Genomic DNA, 17,883 nt, shown 5'->3' with positions numbered 1-17,883 from the left:
TCCATCCACAAAGACAGACAGACAGACAGACAGACAGAACTGACTGCTCTTCAGAGGCAGGGGAGGCAAAGCAGGACAGGCAGAAATAAGTCAAAGCAACATTAAAGCAATATAAAGAAAAAAAGACCTTCATTTCCAGGACTGCATGACTGAAGAAAGCACCCACTCACTTGGAAGCACTTGTGCTTCTGAATCACATTAACTTTTTTTTTTAAAATCAAACGTATCAAATCTATGCTTTACACTGATTACATTATTCTAACAAAAACGTCTCAAAATGAATAGACTCAAAAAGTGCTCATAAATCAATCTTAAAAACAAGACTACAAAATCTTTTATTAAATATATGTATTATTACATGACTACTAAGCAAGCAACACAGTGGAAAATAAAATAGTTAAGGGAGATAATTTTATATGGCATGGCAAGTGGTTACATTAAAAACTTGTTTTTAAATTCTTTTTGAAGCAGCAGCTTATTTTAGAGTAAAGCTATGTCTAGATAAGGTATAACCATCTAGAAAAGGGAACAACACTGGAAACACTTCAGCCTGACAATGTAAAACTAGGGAAGATAGGAAAGCTCTTTGAGATAGAGAAATTGAAGGAACTTAAAATAACAAACATGCACAGGAAACAAAACAAGACTGAGAAAGTGTGTTATGATTCACCACCTCTAGAGCTGTTTCCACTCTCCTGGATCACTTAATTTGATTATTTAGACTGTTAGGCCTAGAATATTTGGGCTCATAATACTTGCATAACACAAACCCAGGTTATTACAGGATTTGTAGCATACAGAACAACTGGAAACACAATGAGGAAACTTGGAATGGCAAAATATCCGGAGAGCAGTGCAAAAATAGAGGAGGTTAAACATATGTGCCTTGTGATATGACAGCACAAAGATGACATTCTGCAAAAGGATTACACAAATCAAGAAACTGTACTCGATTCTGCCTTAAAGATACAAATAAAACTGCCTTTCATTTCTGGGAACCTTGTTATCTTCAACTTGATAACCTCCCTGAAAAGTTAGAGAACAGCAACAAGTGGTTCACAATTTTCAGTCTTTAGTGATAAAGGACTGCGTTTACTAGCACTGCTCAGGAGAAGCAGAGAAGAAAAACATCCACCGAAGAAGCACCAGACATAATTTATTTTTTTAACAGTGCTTCCCACTTTGAGGACCATGATCACTATGAAGGTGTCTAATCAGCACTGGGGATGACAGGCTTCAGGCGTGGTGTCAAGGAAATGTCACCTGCTGCAGGTATTACCCTCCCATTCTCCCAATCTCAGGATATCTCCCCTCAGACCAGAACACAAAACACAGAAAACAAAAGGAACATAAAATGACCAAAGGAAGATGCAAACTCACAGAGTAGATCTAAAAAAATCCTTCCAGTTTCAGTTATCATCATGTTAAATTCAATTTAAAACAGAAAAAATAGACAGCTAGGATGGGATTGTATAAAGTAGCAGCCTTGCCTATTTCTACCTCAGTGAATACTTGCTCCTTCAAGTATTAACCAGGCATCAAGAGCAAGGAAATCAGCAAAGTACAACTCCACCAACTGCCTTAATTCATAATAAAAAGGTCCTAAATTCAGGTTTGACCCCTGTTCTGCGGGACACTGAATTAACTTCTACTTGTACCAATTGTCTAAGCTATAACTTAGCATTCAAGGCAACCTAAGGAAGCCTGCTTAAAGACGTGCCAAAAGGAGTTTTATTTCAAAGGAAAAAGAAATATTTACATTTCTCTGTTCGCATGTTTTGAAAATATTTTCTTTGCACTTTTAAGATTTTTGTTTCATTTGGAATCCAAGTTATTACTAGAGCACAATAAACTAAAGTGATCAAAATAAGGACTTTACTGCAATTTTACAGAGGAGCTAGTAATTTATACAAAAGGCCACATGGAATGACATTATTAGTAAGTGGAAATTCTTTATGCTAGGTTCTTTTTTAGACCTACTTAATAAATTATAATACCACTGTATGAGCCAACAGTAAGTTTTTTACAAGTCTCAACTCAAAGCACCAAGGTGCATTTTCTCCCTCTGACATTACACAAGCTGTTTGAACTACAGCACTCCTCTAGGGTTCACCAGGACAACACCAGGACTTTCAAAATCATAACAAATCTTTTGCTTTTCTCTATCAAATATCTTGGCATAAACCTTAAGTAACCTCTATCAAAGAAAGAAAGTATTCATTCAACATTAGCTAGAGAAGTTCAGCAAAATTTATTTAAGAATATAAATTCTAGTAAGGAGAAGAAAATTAGATATGGGAAAAGAAATCCCAGGTCTTTCTTGCTTTGCACGTTACCATTGTTAAGGGGGGAAAAAAGTATTTCAGCATCTCAAAAGGCTTCAAAAATTTTGCCCAGCTCTTTGTTGGCTTTGAATGCTGCAAAACCACAATTGTAATCACTATCTTAGCATATCACAAAACCAATGATAAACAGCTAGCACAACATGGAATATTTATATTTCATTTTCTAAATAAGTATTTTTGACACGTTCATATTTAAATGAATCCCAGACAGAGAGCATATAAAGTTATAAAAAAGAATCAGTTACATGGATTGATAACCAAAGAAATCTCTACCTCAGGGAATCTTACAAAATCATCACTTTGTATTTTTGCAAGTCATGCCATCATATTTTTTAACAGCAACTGGGGGAGTGGATAAAACTCACTGTTCATACAAAGAAGTTCCTCAGCCTCTTCTGTTCCCATCTCCTGCACAACTTCACTGGAGATTACATTCCCACCTGTTTCAAGGACTCCCTGCAATTACTTGGCTACTTCACAGCAGAGACCAATTTTTCACTTTCTTTGGGTTCTCTTTTTTCCCCTCAGGCTATTAGACATAGCTCATTCCCTATCATCCTAGAAGTTTTCTGTGTGTATCTCACATCATCCCCTTGCCAGAAACCTCTATTCCTGTCTTGAAAGCTCCATCTGCTTCTCATCCCCCTTCCATGCACCACTTTCCCAGCCAAGAACAGACTGCTCCACCACTACCCCAAGGGTTCTAGGTGCATTTCCACACTGCTGGCTTCCACACCATTCCCCCACTGTTCTTCTGCAGCTGGGCAGGGGTTTTTTAAAAATATATAAATATATGAAAGGTACTAGAAAGCTGTGGAAAGATCTGAACAAGCGTGGTATGGTAGAACATTTCCACTGCATCATCCAAGACAGTTGGTTTTATCTGTGACCAGCTCCAGAAATGTGATGTCACAGCTCTGCCAAACGCCTGTTCAGGCTGCATGTGACACCCTGCTTAATGTCACTGGAAAGTAAAACAGGGAAGGGAAAAAAAATAAAAAAGGGGGAAAAAAGGAAAAACCAAGACAAGGGTTTTTTTTTTTTCATTACTGCCTAGGAAATTCCCTGAAAAACCCCACCTATTAAACCTTGTATTTAGAAGTTACCAGGCTTGATGATGTCACAAACTTAACACAAAATGCACACAGACCGGTGTGGATGTTCAAATCATACATAAAAGCAAAACTATTTCTGTCTCACACTGAATAGGAAAATGTTTTTCTCAAATTCTGTGAAGTATATTTACATCTTACTACAATAACTATAACAGCTCATTATACCGAGCTCTTTCATCTAGTTCACAAAAAGACCTCATGTTAACCACTCAATTATACCAACCAACAGCTTCAGTAATAAAGATACTCACCATACAAAATATCTGGGCTGTTTTGTCTTCCCATCAAAAGCTATTTTCTCCCGTGCCAGAAAGGCCTGAACATAACCATTACAGAAACAAGGGGTTTATTTTGCAATTTGAAAGCAAATAACTACAGCAACAATAAATGCAGTTAGAAATACTGCAAATACAATTTTCAGCAGAATTTCTGAAACTCGGGTAAACTTCTGTACAGCTCACTGTGACACGGCAATATTACACACACTCTAAAAAAACTTTAATGACTTAAGCACTTTGCCATAAGTGCTAATGAATGATTCCTCACTTCCTGCATAGGAACAAGTGAGACTGTGCAGCAAAGAGAGGCCTGAAGCACTTTTTAATCTGGTCACATGAATCCATGAAACACACCTATTAGTACCACATGTCCTCCGGATTATATTTCAAATTTATTGCTCTGCCTTCAGAAATGTCACTCATACAACTTGTGTGCCACTGCCAAGTCAATCTTGTAAGTTCTTCACTTTTAAAATTTTAAAAGATAGACAAAATAAAGACTATAATTAAAACTAATATTTTTAAATCAGCATACATCTTGAAGGTTGACAAAGCCTTCACTTTACATGAGATTCAAAAAAACTCAGACTACAGCCTCGAATTTTCATGTCTAAACCTCTTTCAACCCATTAGTTCCACACTGTCATTTCACTCACTAAAATGAAAAAACTTCCCAATCTGAAGCACAAAGAAGTTTACTGCTGAAAAACTTATCTGGAATGTGTTTTCAAAACTGCTCATCTATTAAACAGGAACAGACTAATAACATTTCTAGAAGTATTTTGCAAGTCTTACGTGGTTAAGAACACAAATTGTCATTAAGTATTATTGAGTATTCCTTGAGTCAGAGCCTCTCAATAACTGACTTGGTGAATAACAAAAAACATGAAAAGGTTATCCCCCCCAAGCCTCCCCCTCCAAAAAAACAAACAAAACCAAAACAAAACAAATTTAAAACCCCACAACCTTACACAAGTTCCATGAAAACTGCCTGTAAAAAAGACATTATTTAGTGCTGTGCCTAAGGGAAAGATTACTACGTAAGGCCAAAGACAACCTGTTACACTTGGCCTAGCAGACATCAATCAGCACTCACAGATCACTCTGCAGAACAGCTGATCCTGCAGCTTAAATGCACCTTTCCCATGCTCCAGGAGGAGAGGGAGCAAAGGATAAACTGCTAAGAGGGGTAAAGATAATGTAGGAAGAGTAAACCAGGATTAACTTCTAGGTGACAGTATGAAAACACAAAACAAATTCACAAGGGTGAACAAAAAAGCTCTTCATCGAGATTTACTACTCGAATTTCTGCTCAACAACTTAAAACTGCAAGACCTACCACTGCTTTCTAAACCAAACAAAATCTGATGATGAAACTACTTCAGATTTAAATATATTTCCATAATAAGTGTTCCAGTAAACAATATTTAAATTATTTCAGTGAACTAAGTGTTTGTAAGAAAATATCATAATTCAGCAATAACAACACAAGGGAGCCGCAGATGCATCTCCACCACAGCCAGTTTACACCCAAATCCCTGCATTTGCTTAGGTCTAGCTTCAGTGTTTATAGTCAACCAAATCATTATTTTTTTCTTTTCAAGTCCTGTCAAATGTTCCTCAGCATTGCAGCTAGACTAGCTGCTCCAGAGGACTCTGGAGGAACACATCCATCCTTTCAGCACCGATCTCCAGTTAGGGAAAGGCACAAGAAAATGAGCAGCATTCACGTGCTGATAACAAGCTTTGTTCCTACTGTAAATCCAGAGGATCACCAGGCTTGAATGCAGACTATTATTACTGAGCCAGCTGATCTGAGCTTGCTCACAAAGTCACAAACTCCTGCATAGCACTGGGGACTTAGCACAATCCCCAGGGAAAAAATGGAACTACTACAGATCAACGAGATACTTGTCAGTCCTAGAGTTACTGCACTGAACTCTGCTGCTGAGCTGAAAATGCCACCCTGGTTCTTTATCCCAGGTATCAGTTTGGGGTTTGCTTGCTCCTTTCTGGGTTTTTTGGAAAGGAAGATAAGCATGTTTTAAGAAAGTACAAAGTCTTATCAGTGTGCATGGAAATACAGGGTTAAAATTCACCCTACATTTCAGGGCACTGACAGTCACCTCTATATTTATTGCTTGTGTTATTAAAAATACTGACAAAATTCCTAAAAATTTTTTTTTTCTGTCAGCAGATACTCTCAAAATACAATCAAATGTTAAAATCAGAAGTTGCTGAACAGTAGCTCTATTTTGATCATATGCAAGATTCTCCTCTTCATCTGCTTCATTTGTGTTTGATTCACTAAAGGAAAAATCAGAGATAACACAATGTGCAGAACGATAAAGAACATGCACAAGGAAATGGGAATTTGATCACTCATGGAATTCAGCCCTTTTTACCACACCTTTTTATTCATTCAAATTTTCTAAAGAGGAAGCAAGAAAAAAAAATCCCAAGCCCAGGGGCATGCTCTGAATGTTACCAAACCTGCTGACAGTGGGAGAGTCTTTACCAAGTGCACTCTCCTACCAGCTTCCTCTGGCTAAAGCCAGGCTCTGTAAAGTCAAGCCTGTTAGTTCCATCTCTTCCCTTTTCTCTCTATTCCCTCCCCAGGGAATCTTTCTTTACAACACACTGAGAGAGAGAGTCAGACACCGAGTTCCTCGCGACTTCGGAGACACAGGGAGTCAGCAAAGGTCATGAAGTACTGTACAATAAACTACCTCATACAAACCAATATTTAATAGACAAAATATCATTCTATAATAGTCACAGACTGACATTTTAATTCAGAGGTGACCAAATCAATGAATAATTAATTCTTTCAGGATTTCAATATATTATTATATACCTGTACCTCCACCTTTAAGTCTGAACTGTTTCCAGCTCTTCCTTGGTATTTCACTACTCCAATTTCCACACTCCAACTCTTCAGCACATGCCCTACCTCTTGCCACACTCTGCTTGTCTGTGTCACCATCTGAAAGGCACAGGATTATGTTGTGGCTGCCTTCCAAGCAGCAGCAATCATTTGGATCACAACGTCAAGCAAGCAACTTGCTGGACTACATGTGACAAAAATAATGAAGCCCTCTAACACGCTGCAGCAAACGAAATTCTCCAACACCAGGAATAACAAATGGCACTCGTGGCAGCTTTGCTCTTCTCCCACCAACTCAACAAGCAGGCCTGGCAATTACAGCACAAAATGCACTCCCAACACCCCGAGTTTCCACCCTGGCAGGTCAAGATAAAACTTTGCAGAGATTAAAAACAAGGCACGGTCCTTATTTAAACCACTAAACACAAAGAGACCCACTCTGCAAGAGAGCCTGTACTGGTGGCACAGAGGAGCAAGGACCCACACACGTGGATTTAACCACGTACAGCAAGAGGACCACGAGAACAATGACAGAGAAAGAAAGTAGCAACCAGCTCTGGAGTGCACGGGCAAAGCATCATGACACGACTTCCAGAAAACCCCTGCAAGTTATTTCTGTTATTTCCTCAACCCAGACACGCACTTGGATAAGATCAGGATTAGATTTAGACTTACACTCTATGAAAAAACAAGAAACAACTTAAAGCTCCTTTATGCACCTGGTGTTTTTCCAGAGGTCTACTCCCATACTTAGTCAATTCCACATAAAATCTCAGCTTGTGAAAAAAAAACCAAACAAAACCTACAAACAAACAAACACCAACATCCACATCCCCTTTCAACTCGCATAAGTTTAGAAGCAAGAAAATGTGACTTCTCTGAGTCTCAAAAGCTTGATGGAGACCCAAGACCTGATTTTTTTTCTGTCTTCTTGAGACTTTTAGACAAATTAATGGTTTTGGGGAACTGACGCACAAGGAGTTTGCTGGGCTGGTTTTAATCTTCGAGGTTAGGTCTAATCACACCCCATTTTCATTCTGAAATATGGGGTTTTGTATAGTTACAAAGATTTTTATCTAACATATATTCACAGTACATTTCTGCACCAAAGCACGTAATTCTCCGCACTTAACAATGAAACTATCTTAAGAAAATACAAATAAAATTCTAATTGTTACCTAACCGTAACTCTAGCAGGGAAGTCTGCTACTTTTTCTGCTAAACATATAGAAAAATTATAAAAATTTCTTCACCTATTCGAAAGGACTAATTAGTAAGGGGCAGACAGCACTTTCACACTGTTTTTACACCCTTTTCCCATCCTATTTTCGGTTTTTCCAGTAAACTGTTGCATACAACATCCAAGAGAGCGACTACATGAGCCATGTTCTTTGAAACGCTTGACTTAGTCGGCTGAAACAGACCTGAATGCTAGAATTCAACCATGTGTGAGAATTCCCTTGTGCCTTTTCACAGAACCGAGCTAGAATCTCGGTAAAATGAAATGTGTAGCTTTAACATGCAAAAAGCTCAAGAACTCGTCTTTACAGATTCTGTAATTCACAATTGCAGAACTCATTCAAAGATGACTCTGAGCCTCCAAATACTTCACTTCACACTGGGCATGATTATTACTTGTGCACACGTAATGCAGGAAAGGCTGGTCTCCTTGTTATGTTAGCAAACTCGATTTTTTTTCCCTCTCACATTTTAAGAGGTTTTCACTCGGTTTTCTCCCTCTAGAGCAGAGACCCTGTTGCGGGCGCAGGTAAAACCGCATCCAGAGCTGCATTTCCCATGGCGAAGCTTCAGAACACCCCACCTGGCACAAGACACGGCCCTGAAGAACCCCGAAAGCACCACCTGAGAAAAATCCGCAGCTCCCGAGGAAAGAGGCCCCGGAGGCGGCAGCGCCCGGCGGGGCCGCCCGGGGCTCTCCCGGACCGGCGATGGCCGGGGAGCTCCCCCTCCTCGCCGGGCAGGGACGGCGAGCCCCGAGCAGCAGCAGGGGCGGGGGCCCGGCACAAGTTGGCCGGAGAAACCTGTGGCTGCCGTGACACCCCCGCGGCCGGGAGCGGGGCGGCTCCCGGGGAGCGGCGGCTGCCGCGGCGGGGACGCGCCGCTGTGGCCGGGGAAGGGCGCCGGACACTGACCTGTCCTCCGAGTCCATGCGGCTGAGGGGCTCCCCGTCCGAGGACATCTCCAGGCTGCCCCGCCGGCCGCCCGACGTGGCGCTGCCGCAGCTGCTGCCGCCGCCCGTGCCCGGGCCGGTGCCGTATCCCTCGTCGCCGCCGCTGGACACGCTGCTGGAGCTGCTGCCGCCCCCGCCGCCGCCGCGGCCCGGCCCGTCCTCCTGGCTGCCCCGGGGGCCCTTGGGCTCCTCCTTGGCGTCGGCCTCGCTGCCGCCGCCGGGGCTCGGCGAGCGGGTCTCGTCGCTGCAGCAGCCGCTGCTCGTGCTGCTGCTGCTGCTGCCCACCAGGCTGCTCTCCTCCTCCTCGCCGCCCTCCTCCTCCTCCTCTTCCTCCTCGTCCTCGTCCTCCCCGTCCCCGGCCTGGCTGGCGCTCTCCGGGCTCGGCTCCGACATGCTCTCCGCCTCGCCGTTCAGCAGCAGCAGCGGCTCCGGCTCCGCCGCGGCCGAAGGCGGCGGCGGCGGCGACGACGACGAGGAGGATCCAGCCCCACCGGCGGCCGCCACCTCCGCCGCCACCTCCGCCTCCTCCTCCTCCTCGGCGGGCGCCGCCTGCCCGGGAAGGCGCCGCTGGGGCTCCGCCATGTCGCTGCAGCGAGCGGCCGCCATGGCGCCTGCGAGTCGCTGCCGCGCGCGCGGGGCCGGCCGCGGGCGTGCGCACGGCGGGGGCGTGCGCGCGCGGCCCCGTGCGCGCCCGCGCGGCCGGTGCGCGCTCCCGCCGCGCCCCCCCCCCCCCCGCTCCTTCCTTCGCCCTCCTCGCGCACCCGCACCGGCAGGGAGGGGCGGGGCCCGGCTCGTGCCGCCGCCGCCGCACGCGCTACGGAGCGCGCCCGGGGACAAACAACGCACGGAGGGCGGAGCGGCTGCGGCCACCGACCCCGGCGCGAAGGGGCGAGCGACGGGATCCCGGTTTGAGTCCGCCGGGGATCCCACCGTGAATGCCCTAGGGATCCCGGCTGGAATCTGCAGGGATTCCGGCTGGAATTCTCCAAGGATGTCGCCTTGAATCCTCCGGGGATCCCGGCTGGAATCCCCCGGGGATCTCGGTTCGAATCCCCCCGGGCGTCCCGGCGCCCCGCTGCAATGGCGTGATCCCTGCCGCCGGCTCCGCGCATAGCGGAGGCAGTGCCGCGGGACGCGCCGGGAACGCAGCGCTCCCGGTTCCCCCGCCTCGCTCCGGGACAGATCGCGGCGGCAGCGGTGTCCCACAGCGGGGCATGGCCATTCCCGGCTGGCTGAGGCGCAGGGCGGGGCCGGGAGCGCCGCGGTGGGAGCGGGCACTGCGGCCCCTCACAGGCTCTGAGGCGGCAGAGCGCGGGAAGGCAGAGCCGAGCTCCTCGGGCAGAGCTGTGGAACCCGCCGGGCACGGCTCGGCCCAGGCTGAAGGGAGACGGGGAAAGGGCTCCAGCGGCACGGACAGAAGGGAGGGAAAATAGCGGGCGTGCTGTGCAGTGAGGAGAGAATAAAGCAGAAAAACTGGCCATAAACCTCCATTGGCAGGGAAGAGGCTTCCTGGGGAAAAGCTGTGTGACCAAAGGGGGCTGCAAAATAGCACAGAGTGGCTTGGATTGGAAGGAACCTGAAGAATCATCTCATTCCACGCCCTGCTATGGGCAGGGACACCTTCCACCAACTTCCACTGTCCCAGGTTGTTCCCAGCCCTATCCAGCCTGGCCTTGGACACTTCCAGGGATGGGGCAGCCACAGCTTCTCTGTGCATCCTGTGCCAGGGCCTCCCCACCCTCACAGGGAATAATTTCTTCATAATACCCAATCTTAACCTATGGATGTATAAACGGGGAAAAGTGAGATCTCAACAGGATGACTGTCAATCGCATAGAAACCTTCAGAACAGAGTTTGAAAATTAAGGTCGTTTAATGGTCATGTGGAATGGGATAAAGTTTGCTGTAAAGTACATAGGATGGAGATTTGCAGTAAAACAGAAAGGTAGAATCTGAACACAGAGATAAAATCAGGTAGTTTGACAAATTATTGGAGAGATGAGAAGGGTAATCGAAAGCTATTCAATCAAAGGTAAATAAATCAAAGGTAATAAGATGCTACTGCACATGAATTTTAAATATCTTACATCTGTCAGTCTTCAGCCAATGCTTACAGAGCTTGCCACGTTTAAAACAAAAATCATGGAGCCACGCTAGTTAAGCTTAAAAACAAACTACAAAACACACAACCACAACTCAGTCCAGAAAAGCGCTGTGCCTTCTGCACATGAGGAAGAACATCAAGCTCAAGTTACAGCAGGCATATCTGGCATGTCCACAGAGATCCTGGTTCCAAGAGAAGTTAACTGCGTAGGATTAAAATCTGGAGAAGGAGCTCCGAAGACCTGCTTTTGCATAGCTGGAGATGGCTCCCTGCCCATCAACAGATGTAGCTGTGAGCAGCAACAAGAACAAGCTGTGGTGCAGCAGCATCAAAATAGAGAGCCCCAGCACCGAAACAGCAACAGGGGGTTGGGGATTCAACGCTGGATTAATCTTTGAAAACAAACCAGTAACATATTAAGCCTGCAGAGGAGCACAAGCAAATTTTGGACACCAACAGCAATGAAAAAGTGATGATGGTTCCTCAGATGTCTAGAAGCCAGCCTCAGCTAGAAAGTGGAAATGCTAAGAATGCTTAAAAAAAATCTAGAGGGGGAAAAAGACAAGAACAGCTGCAATGCTGTTTCTCATCTGTGCAAGATGTGTATTGCAGGTCTCCTAACTCCACCAAAAGAGTCACCAAACCCTGAGTCTGTGTAGCCTCTTCTGCCTCTCCTCCTGGCAGCAGCGTGTGCTGTGCTTTGCTCTCCGCTGCGGGAGGCGTGCGGCTCCCTGGTGGTGTTGCAGTCACCGCTCGAATCAAACACGAAGTGTGGCGTTTCAAAAACAACCCACCCTTTGATTCAGCCCACAAACGGCAGTGGCTGGAATAATTCCCGTGTCTCTAGTGGCCACTGATGCCCTTCTGCGGGTCTGTGCTGTAGCAAGGGACAGAATCAGAGAGGTATCGAATCACGAGAAACCAAAAAATCTGTGAGGGACTTGAGTAAAAGACACCTTTCACAAGCGATGAATATGAGATAAAGGAGAGAGCAGTTACCACGAAGAACTCTATGTACCAATATAAATTGTCCTGGCCGGCTCCGCTGTGTGCTCAAGGCAATCAATGCCCTTTTTTCCCCCCAGGTCTCTCTGAGTTTCTCGAGGTGTTGTGCACGCAAAGGCTCCTTGTGCTGGGCACTGAACGCGAGCAGGGTGATTCCACCTCCCACTTTCCACTCCCCTAAGCGTGGCGGTAGGGACGCCAGCTCATTAGGTAATTTGTGTATTCACAGAGGGTCGGGGAAGGAACCTCCGGACATTTCTGTTGCCTAATGGCAATCACTGGGCATTTAGGCAAGCGCTCAGGACCAGCGGGGTCACTACTGCAGCGGGCTGTCATCGATTATCACTCTGTGATAATCTCTTGGTGCCCTGCTCTCGGGTTCTCAAACGCACAAAATTCTGCGTCCAGGCTCGGCCCTTCAGTGCTGTAATAAAGTCCTAATCAAATGCAAGCAGCAATAATTATTGCACACTGAGCTCTCTCTCTACAAACCCACACAGTTTACCGAAGCTAGATTTCCTTTTTCTCCAAGGTTTTTTGACTTTTCAAATCTCTTGAAAGAGATCTGTCAGAGAACAGGTGATTCTACAACTCGCAAAAGCATCTAAATCATTTACATTTGAATGCCGTGATAAAGGCTCAAAGGAGGAGACTCCTGTTAGGAAATCCTTTGGAGGAAAAACACATCATTCACTCGGGCTTTGCGGGTGGATGTTACTCTGTAGTTCACACAAAGAGTTTCTGATAGGCTCGGTCTGGCTTGGTATAATCACCTTAACAACGCTTTAAAGCTCAGACATTTACGTTCAGGAATCAACAAAGTAAAAAGTGATAAAATAAATTTTAAAAAGCTGGTAAATAAACCAGGAGATGCCTGTTCACAGGCAAAGATTCCAAGCAGGACCATTAGTTCAAGGACAAACAACTTGTAGACACAGTAGAGCAGGGAGAAGAAATGATTTTATTCTCTTACCTCAGGTCCACCAGGGTGCAGGGCATTCACACTGACAGCAGGATCAGCAACAAGCACACTCCAAAGAAGCGCTTTCTTCTTTTCTTGATTCTCAGCAGTTTTGCTGTTTTGTAGGGTTTTCTTGAAGGACACTTAGGTGAGATCACCAGAAGATAGATGTAAGGCAGGCTTCTTGAGGTTTTTCCCTAAATCTGATCAGCATTATAGTGCTATGATATACAGTATACAAGCAAAACACTTCCAAACAGCAAGAAAGGCCTATGAAGAGAGAAGAAAAATTAAATAGGCCTGAGGTACAGGAAAGGTGACCTCCAGTCTTACACTTGCTCAGGTATCAGGGGAGATTCTGCAAAGCCAAGCGTTTGGTCCCTGAGCTCCCTTCTCCAACCCCTGCCTCCCCATGCATGTCTTAAGCAGTGCAGGAAATTCCTGCTGCCTGCACCCCATGACTCACCTTGCTCACTATTCTGCCTGCTCAGCAGCCTCTGGAAACCCTTCCCTGCTTTCTGCCCCACCCTTCCCCATCCAAATTCAAGGTCTGGAGGAAGAGGCTGCCATCTCTCACTGCTTCAAGTGAGCAGCCGGCGCTGGGTTCTCACCCTTCCCTTCAGACTGGGCTGAAATTGCCTCATGATGCAACTCTGACCCCACCCTCTCCTGCAGCACCCGGTTAATTGTCCCTTTAAACTCAGCTTCCATGCTCTTTTCTTTTTAGAGCAGCCTTTAATCTTTGTCTGCTTACAAACCATGACTGGAAGAAACTACAAGCCATGCTCAGCTTGGGCCAACCAGAAGGGAGTGCGTGTTGGGAAAGGGTCCCTCTTCTGTCCCTGGAGTGTCGAGCCCTCTCTGGGATGGTAACTGGCTTTGAAAAACCCTTTGCAGCAAAATGAATTCTTGGTACTTCTTGGGACCTTCTTCCCCCTCTGCCCTGCTTTGTGTCACGCTGATCCGCCGCCTCTTCTCTGGTGCCAGCACAGCTGTCCCTGAAATTCCTGCCATGATCTAGACCAGGGAACTGCTTTTAGTGGTAACTAGGAGGAAAAAAAAAAAAAATAAAATGGCATTCTGTTCCTGTTAGGTCATGAAGCTTCAGAAAGCTCCAGACAGCTCAGTCAAATGTAACACTCTGGGGATGGGGAAAAGAGGAACAAAAAATGTTAAAAACTTGCTAAGGTGGCAAAAGGGACCAGGGATTACATCAGGAATGGAAAACCCCATTCTATGATTCTGGAGCTCCTCCAAAAGCACATCCTAACATTCATTCTTGTTTGCATTTGTGGTAAACTCCTGCCAGCCCTGTGGAGATGAGGGCATCTCTGCTTTAAGGCATCTATAAACACAAACAGTGAGAGGAAGGCCATGCTCCATAGATATTCTGATGTAATTGAGAGGAATCAGATACCTTACAGGTAGATAAAACCTCCAAAATGCACACTAATCGATGCTCAATTTGTTGTGAAATTATATTGAAGGAAAACAGGAAATGCAAAGTAATAAAGCCTGACAATTTCTTGTAAGTGAAAGATAAAAAGCTGTGAGTTCAAGGCATTAGGAGGCCTTGTCATATGGTTCATTGATGTGCTCTACAGATTGCTGCAAAACCTGAAATATAAGCCCAGAATTTCAAGTAGGTACTATTCAGCTGTGATATCCTAGCAGTTATTACAGACAGCACTAGGAATGAACTGGGAATTTCCTTCAGAAACAAAAGGTACTCGCAGTACATTTGCCCAGGTATAGCTGAATATTAATCCTGCCACCCCGTGTCTCTCAGTTTTTGTGACTTCCAGGGACTTGCATGAGTACATGCTAAAAATACATTGTGCTTTTCTTTGAAGCTATTGGGAAAGTTTTTCAAATGCCACATTGGGAAAATTAAATAACTGATATATATCATATGAACAGGTAAAACAGTAATATATGCGGGACTGTACAAGCAAATAAAACATTTTTTCTCTGTCATCAGTATTGTCAATATTTTTATTTATGACTAAAAAACCTACATAAATTATCAGAAATACTGTCTTTTCCTCCAAAAGTATCCTAAACCTCCTTGTGTACCTTTTCTTTTTGTCACAGTTTTCTCATTTTCTGTAAAGGCAACCAAAATTCTTAAGTCTCAGAAGAATCAACATCGTTAAGTGCTGTAATTTAGATTCATTTTAGCCAGAGATAATTAAAATATTAGCTTCCAGATCATAGAGCCTTTACATGCTGTTAATTTGGGGAATTGGTTTTCTCAACATTCTTATGCAAAGCAGAGCTGGATTCCAGCTTCAAGTGAAGGTGTGTGCCTGAGCACATGTAGAAGGTGGTCACTGGTGTATATATATATTATTTTCTTCAGTCACTTGCTGCAGAACCTCAGTAAAAAACCAGTAAAACCAGGGAAGGTCATCCCAGCTGAGTGGGCAATTCTGCACAAGCACCCCAGGCAGTAAATCCCAGTTTTTCCCTAAAAATATTGATGTGAAGTCAGGAGCAGAGGCTTTTTTGCAAACATGGAAATTCTCTTCAAAAACCGTAAAAGTAATGAAGTCCTTGCATGTTGCAAAACCGGCGTGTAACCATTACAACCAAACAGAAATGCATAATTAATTGAATGCTAATTAAATACAAATCACAGCTTGGAAGGAGTACAAGTTTACAACAGCTTTTCTGTGTTCTAGGATTACTTTAAAACTCCCCTCCTTCAGCTTGTGGAAACTCCCCTTCTTCATTTTGTGGTGGTAAGTAGAGTATGGTTTTTCCAAAGAACAGGTTTACATTTCTTTAAATTAATGTTTCATAAAATTTAAACAAAAATCCCCTTGCAGAAATCTAATTACAAAGTTTGTGTACTTTTTCTCTTTTCTTGAAAGAATCTCCTGTCCTTCCAAGATCAAGCTCTTGTGAACAAAGTCCTTCCAAACAAAGTTCTCAGCTTCCCAGAACAGGCTGTGGTGGGACAGATAATTAAGATAATTAAGGGAGTGGAGGATGTCAGATGAGGAGAGGCTGAGAGAGCTGGGACTGCTCAGCCCCAAAAAGTGAAGGCTCAAGGGGATCTTATCAAGGTATAAATATCTGAGAGGGGAAGTAAAAAGATGGAGCCAGATTTAGTGGTATCTGTAAGGGCAAGAGTCACTGATCACAAACTGAGACGCAGAAAATTAACCCTATATAAAAATCAGGAGAAACTTTTTCACTTTGAAGCAGTGGAAAAGATTCCCAAAGATGTTGTGGCATCACTGTTTATGAAGTTATTCAAACCACATCTGGACATGGTCCTGAGCAGCCTGTTCCAGCTGTTCCTGCTTGGAGCAGGGGGCTTGGACTCCGTGATATCCTGAGGTGCCTTTCAACATTAACATTTCTGTAATTCTGTAAATTGAGATACTATTGCCATGTTACACAGACACGGGCTTTGCTAAACCTGCAAAGCCAGTAAGCATTTTCTGGGTTCCCAGATTCACCGTATACCCTGGCTTTGGCCCAGCCTGACGTGGGGATGAAAATCTCCTTCACACCACTCCTGCCTTGCAGCATGCTTTGTAAAGATGGGAAGGGAGCCCTGGTTGGGAGCCACAACAGCCGAGCTGAGCCGAGCTGAGCTGAGCTGAGCTGAGCTGAGCTGAGCTGAGCTGAGCCGAGCTGAGCTGGGCTGAGCTGAGTGGCTGGGACCAAGCCCTGAGCCCCTGCAGGCAGGTTTGGATGCAGCCTGAAAGACTGATGGCTCCATTCAGAATTCCCACGATAGCACAGATGACAAATTTCGGGTCCTGCTACATCCCGTGAGATTAGAGATGACAAGCGAGTGAGATTCCGTGTTTTCCATGACTGCCAGATCTCGGCAGGCTAGAGACTGAAAGGAGAGAGGTTATCCTTAAGAGAGGCATTTATCACCCACTCTGGCCAGCCTTGGGCAGGATATTGTCTTGGAGAAGGTGTCAAAATCCAGATTTCCCAAAACCTTAGCAGCTGGACAATTCATCTTCTCTCCCCTCTGCTCTGCTTATGTTACAAGAAAAATCCAGGTCACGGGAAGTTTATCAAACAGCTAGAGATATACAGAAATAGTTTATTTAAATGGAATTTATTATTGGGTAGGCTTGAGCACAAGGAAACACATGAATTTCAGAAAAGTTCCAAATTGCATCCAAAGACATGAATTGCCATTATTAGGGCATTCACTGAACAGCGAAGTCGTACTCGAATTAATCAAAACTAATTTAACAATTACAAAACCAGCAGGATGACTTCATTGTCGTCTGCCACTAATGACAAATGTTTATTACAGATAGTGTATTTGTCTTCTGAGCTATTAAAACCCCCTTTGCTATTCATAACTCCTCAAACCTTTCCTGTAAGATGAGGGATCCATCATGTTCATGGAAAATAAGCCAAGCTTGTAGAAGTACAGCACCCCTCCCTATTCTCAATCAATCAAATCTGAGAGAGAGAGAGGGAGACTGATGAGAACAACCTACTTTTCTGTGCGTGGCATTCACTGAATGTGAAAAGGGGTTTCAGCAGCACCGAGAAAGTAGCTGTTGTCATGACAGCACTGGGAAGCCCGGGGACTGAAAAGATCTTCATCAGCTCACTGCAGCAATTCTGTGCCAAAGGAACTGTGCTGCCTGTCTGCATGCTGACAACAGAGCCAGGGGAATGCCTGCTTGTCAAACCTCTGCGGTTTTACTCTGCAAACTTCCCCACTCCTGGCCTCTGAAGCTGGAGTAGAGTTGCAGTCTGGCAAAAATGGATCTCTCCTGCCCCCCTCCTTCCCTGTCAATACTCCCCACGCTTTCTGTTTCTCTCTCTGGTTTGACAAGGGCAGCACCCAGCCTTCTTGCAGTCCCCTTTGCCACAAAAAATGCCATGCTGGAGGCAGCAGTAGCCTGGAAAAAACCGAATCCAATACCAGCCCATTCTGCAGTCCCTGCAGCTCCATCGATGTAAGGAGTGCTGCTGCTGCAGCCTCAGTGTGGGGATGGATGCTC

General features: G+C 45.0%; 1 protein-coding gene across 2 annotated transcripts in view; it reads right to left on the bottom strand.

The window, feature by feature from the left end:
* AEBP2 (AE binding protein 2) overlaps nt 1-9,422 on the bottom strand; it is a 41,274-nt gene extending 31,852 nt beyond the window's left edge. For both annotated transcript variants that reach the window (XM_063395210.1, XM_063395211.1), the window contains exon 1: nt 8,779-9,422. In XM_063395210.1, the coding sequence (XP_063251280.1) occupies nt 8,779-9,422 (644 nt within the window). The remainder of the gene's footprint in view (nt 1-8,778) is intronic.
* Between the last annotated feature and the right edge of the window lie 8,461 nt (nt 9,423-17,883).

The sequence above is a fragment of the Prinia subflava genome, chromosome 4 (assembly GCF_021018805.1).
Source record: "Prinia subflava isolate CZ2003 ecotype Zambia chromosome 4, Cam_Psub_1.2, whole genome shotgun sequence".
NCBI lineage: Eukaryota > Metazoa > Chordata > Aves > Passeriformes > Cisticolidae > Prinia > Prinia subflava.
Note: the sequence above shows the minus strand (reverse complement) of the source record. Positions and strands in the feature narration are given on the sequence as shown.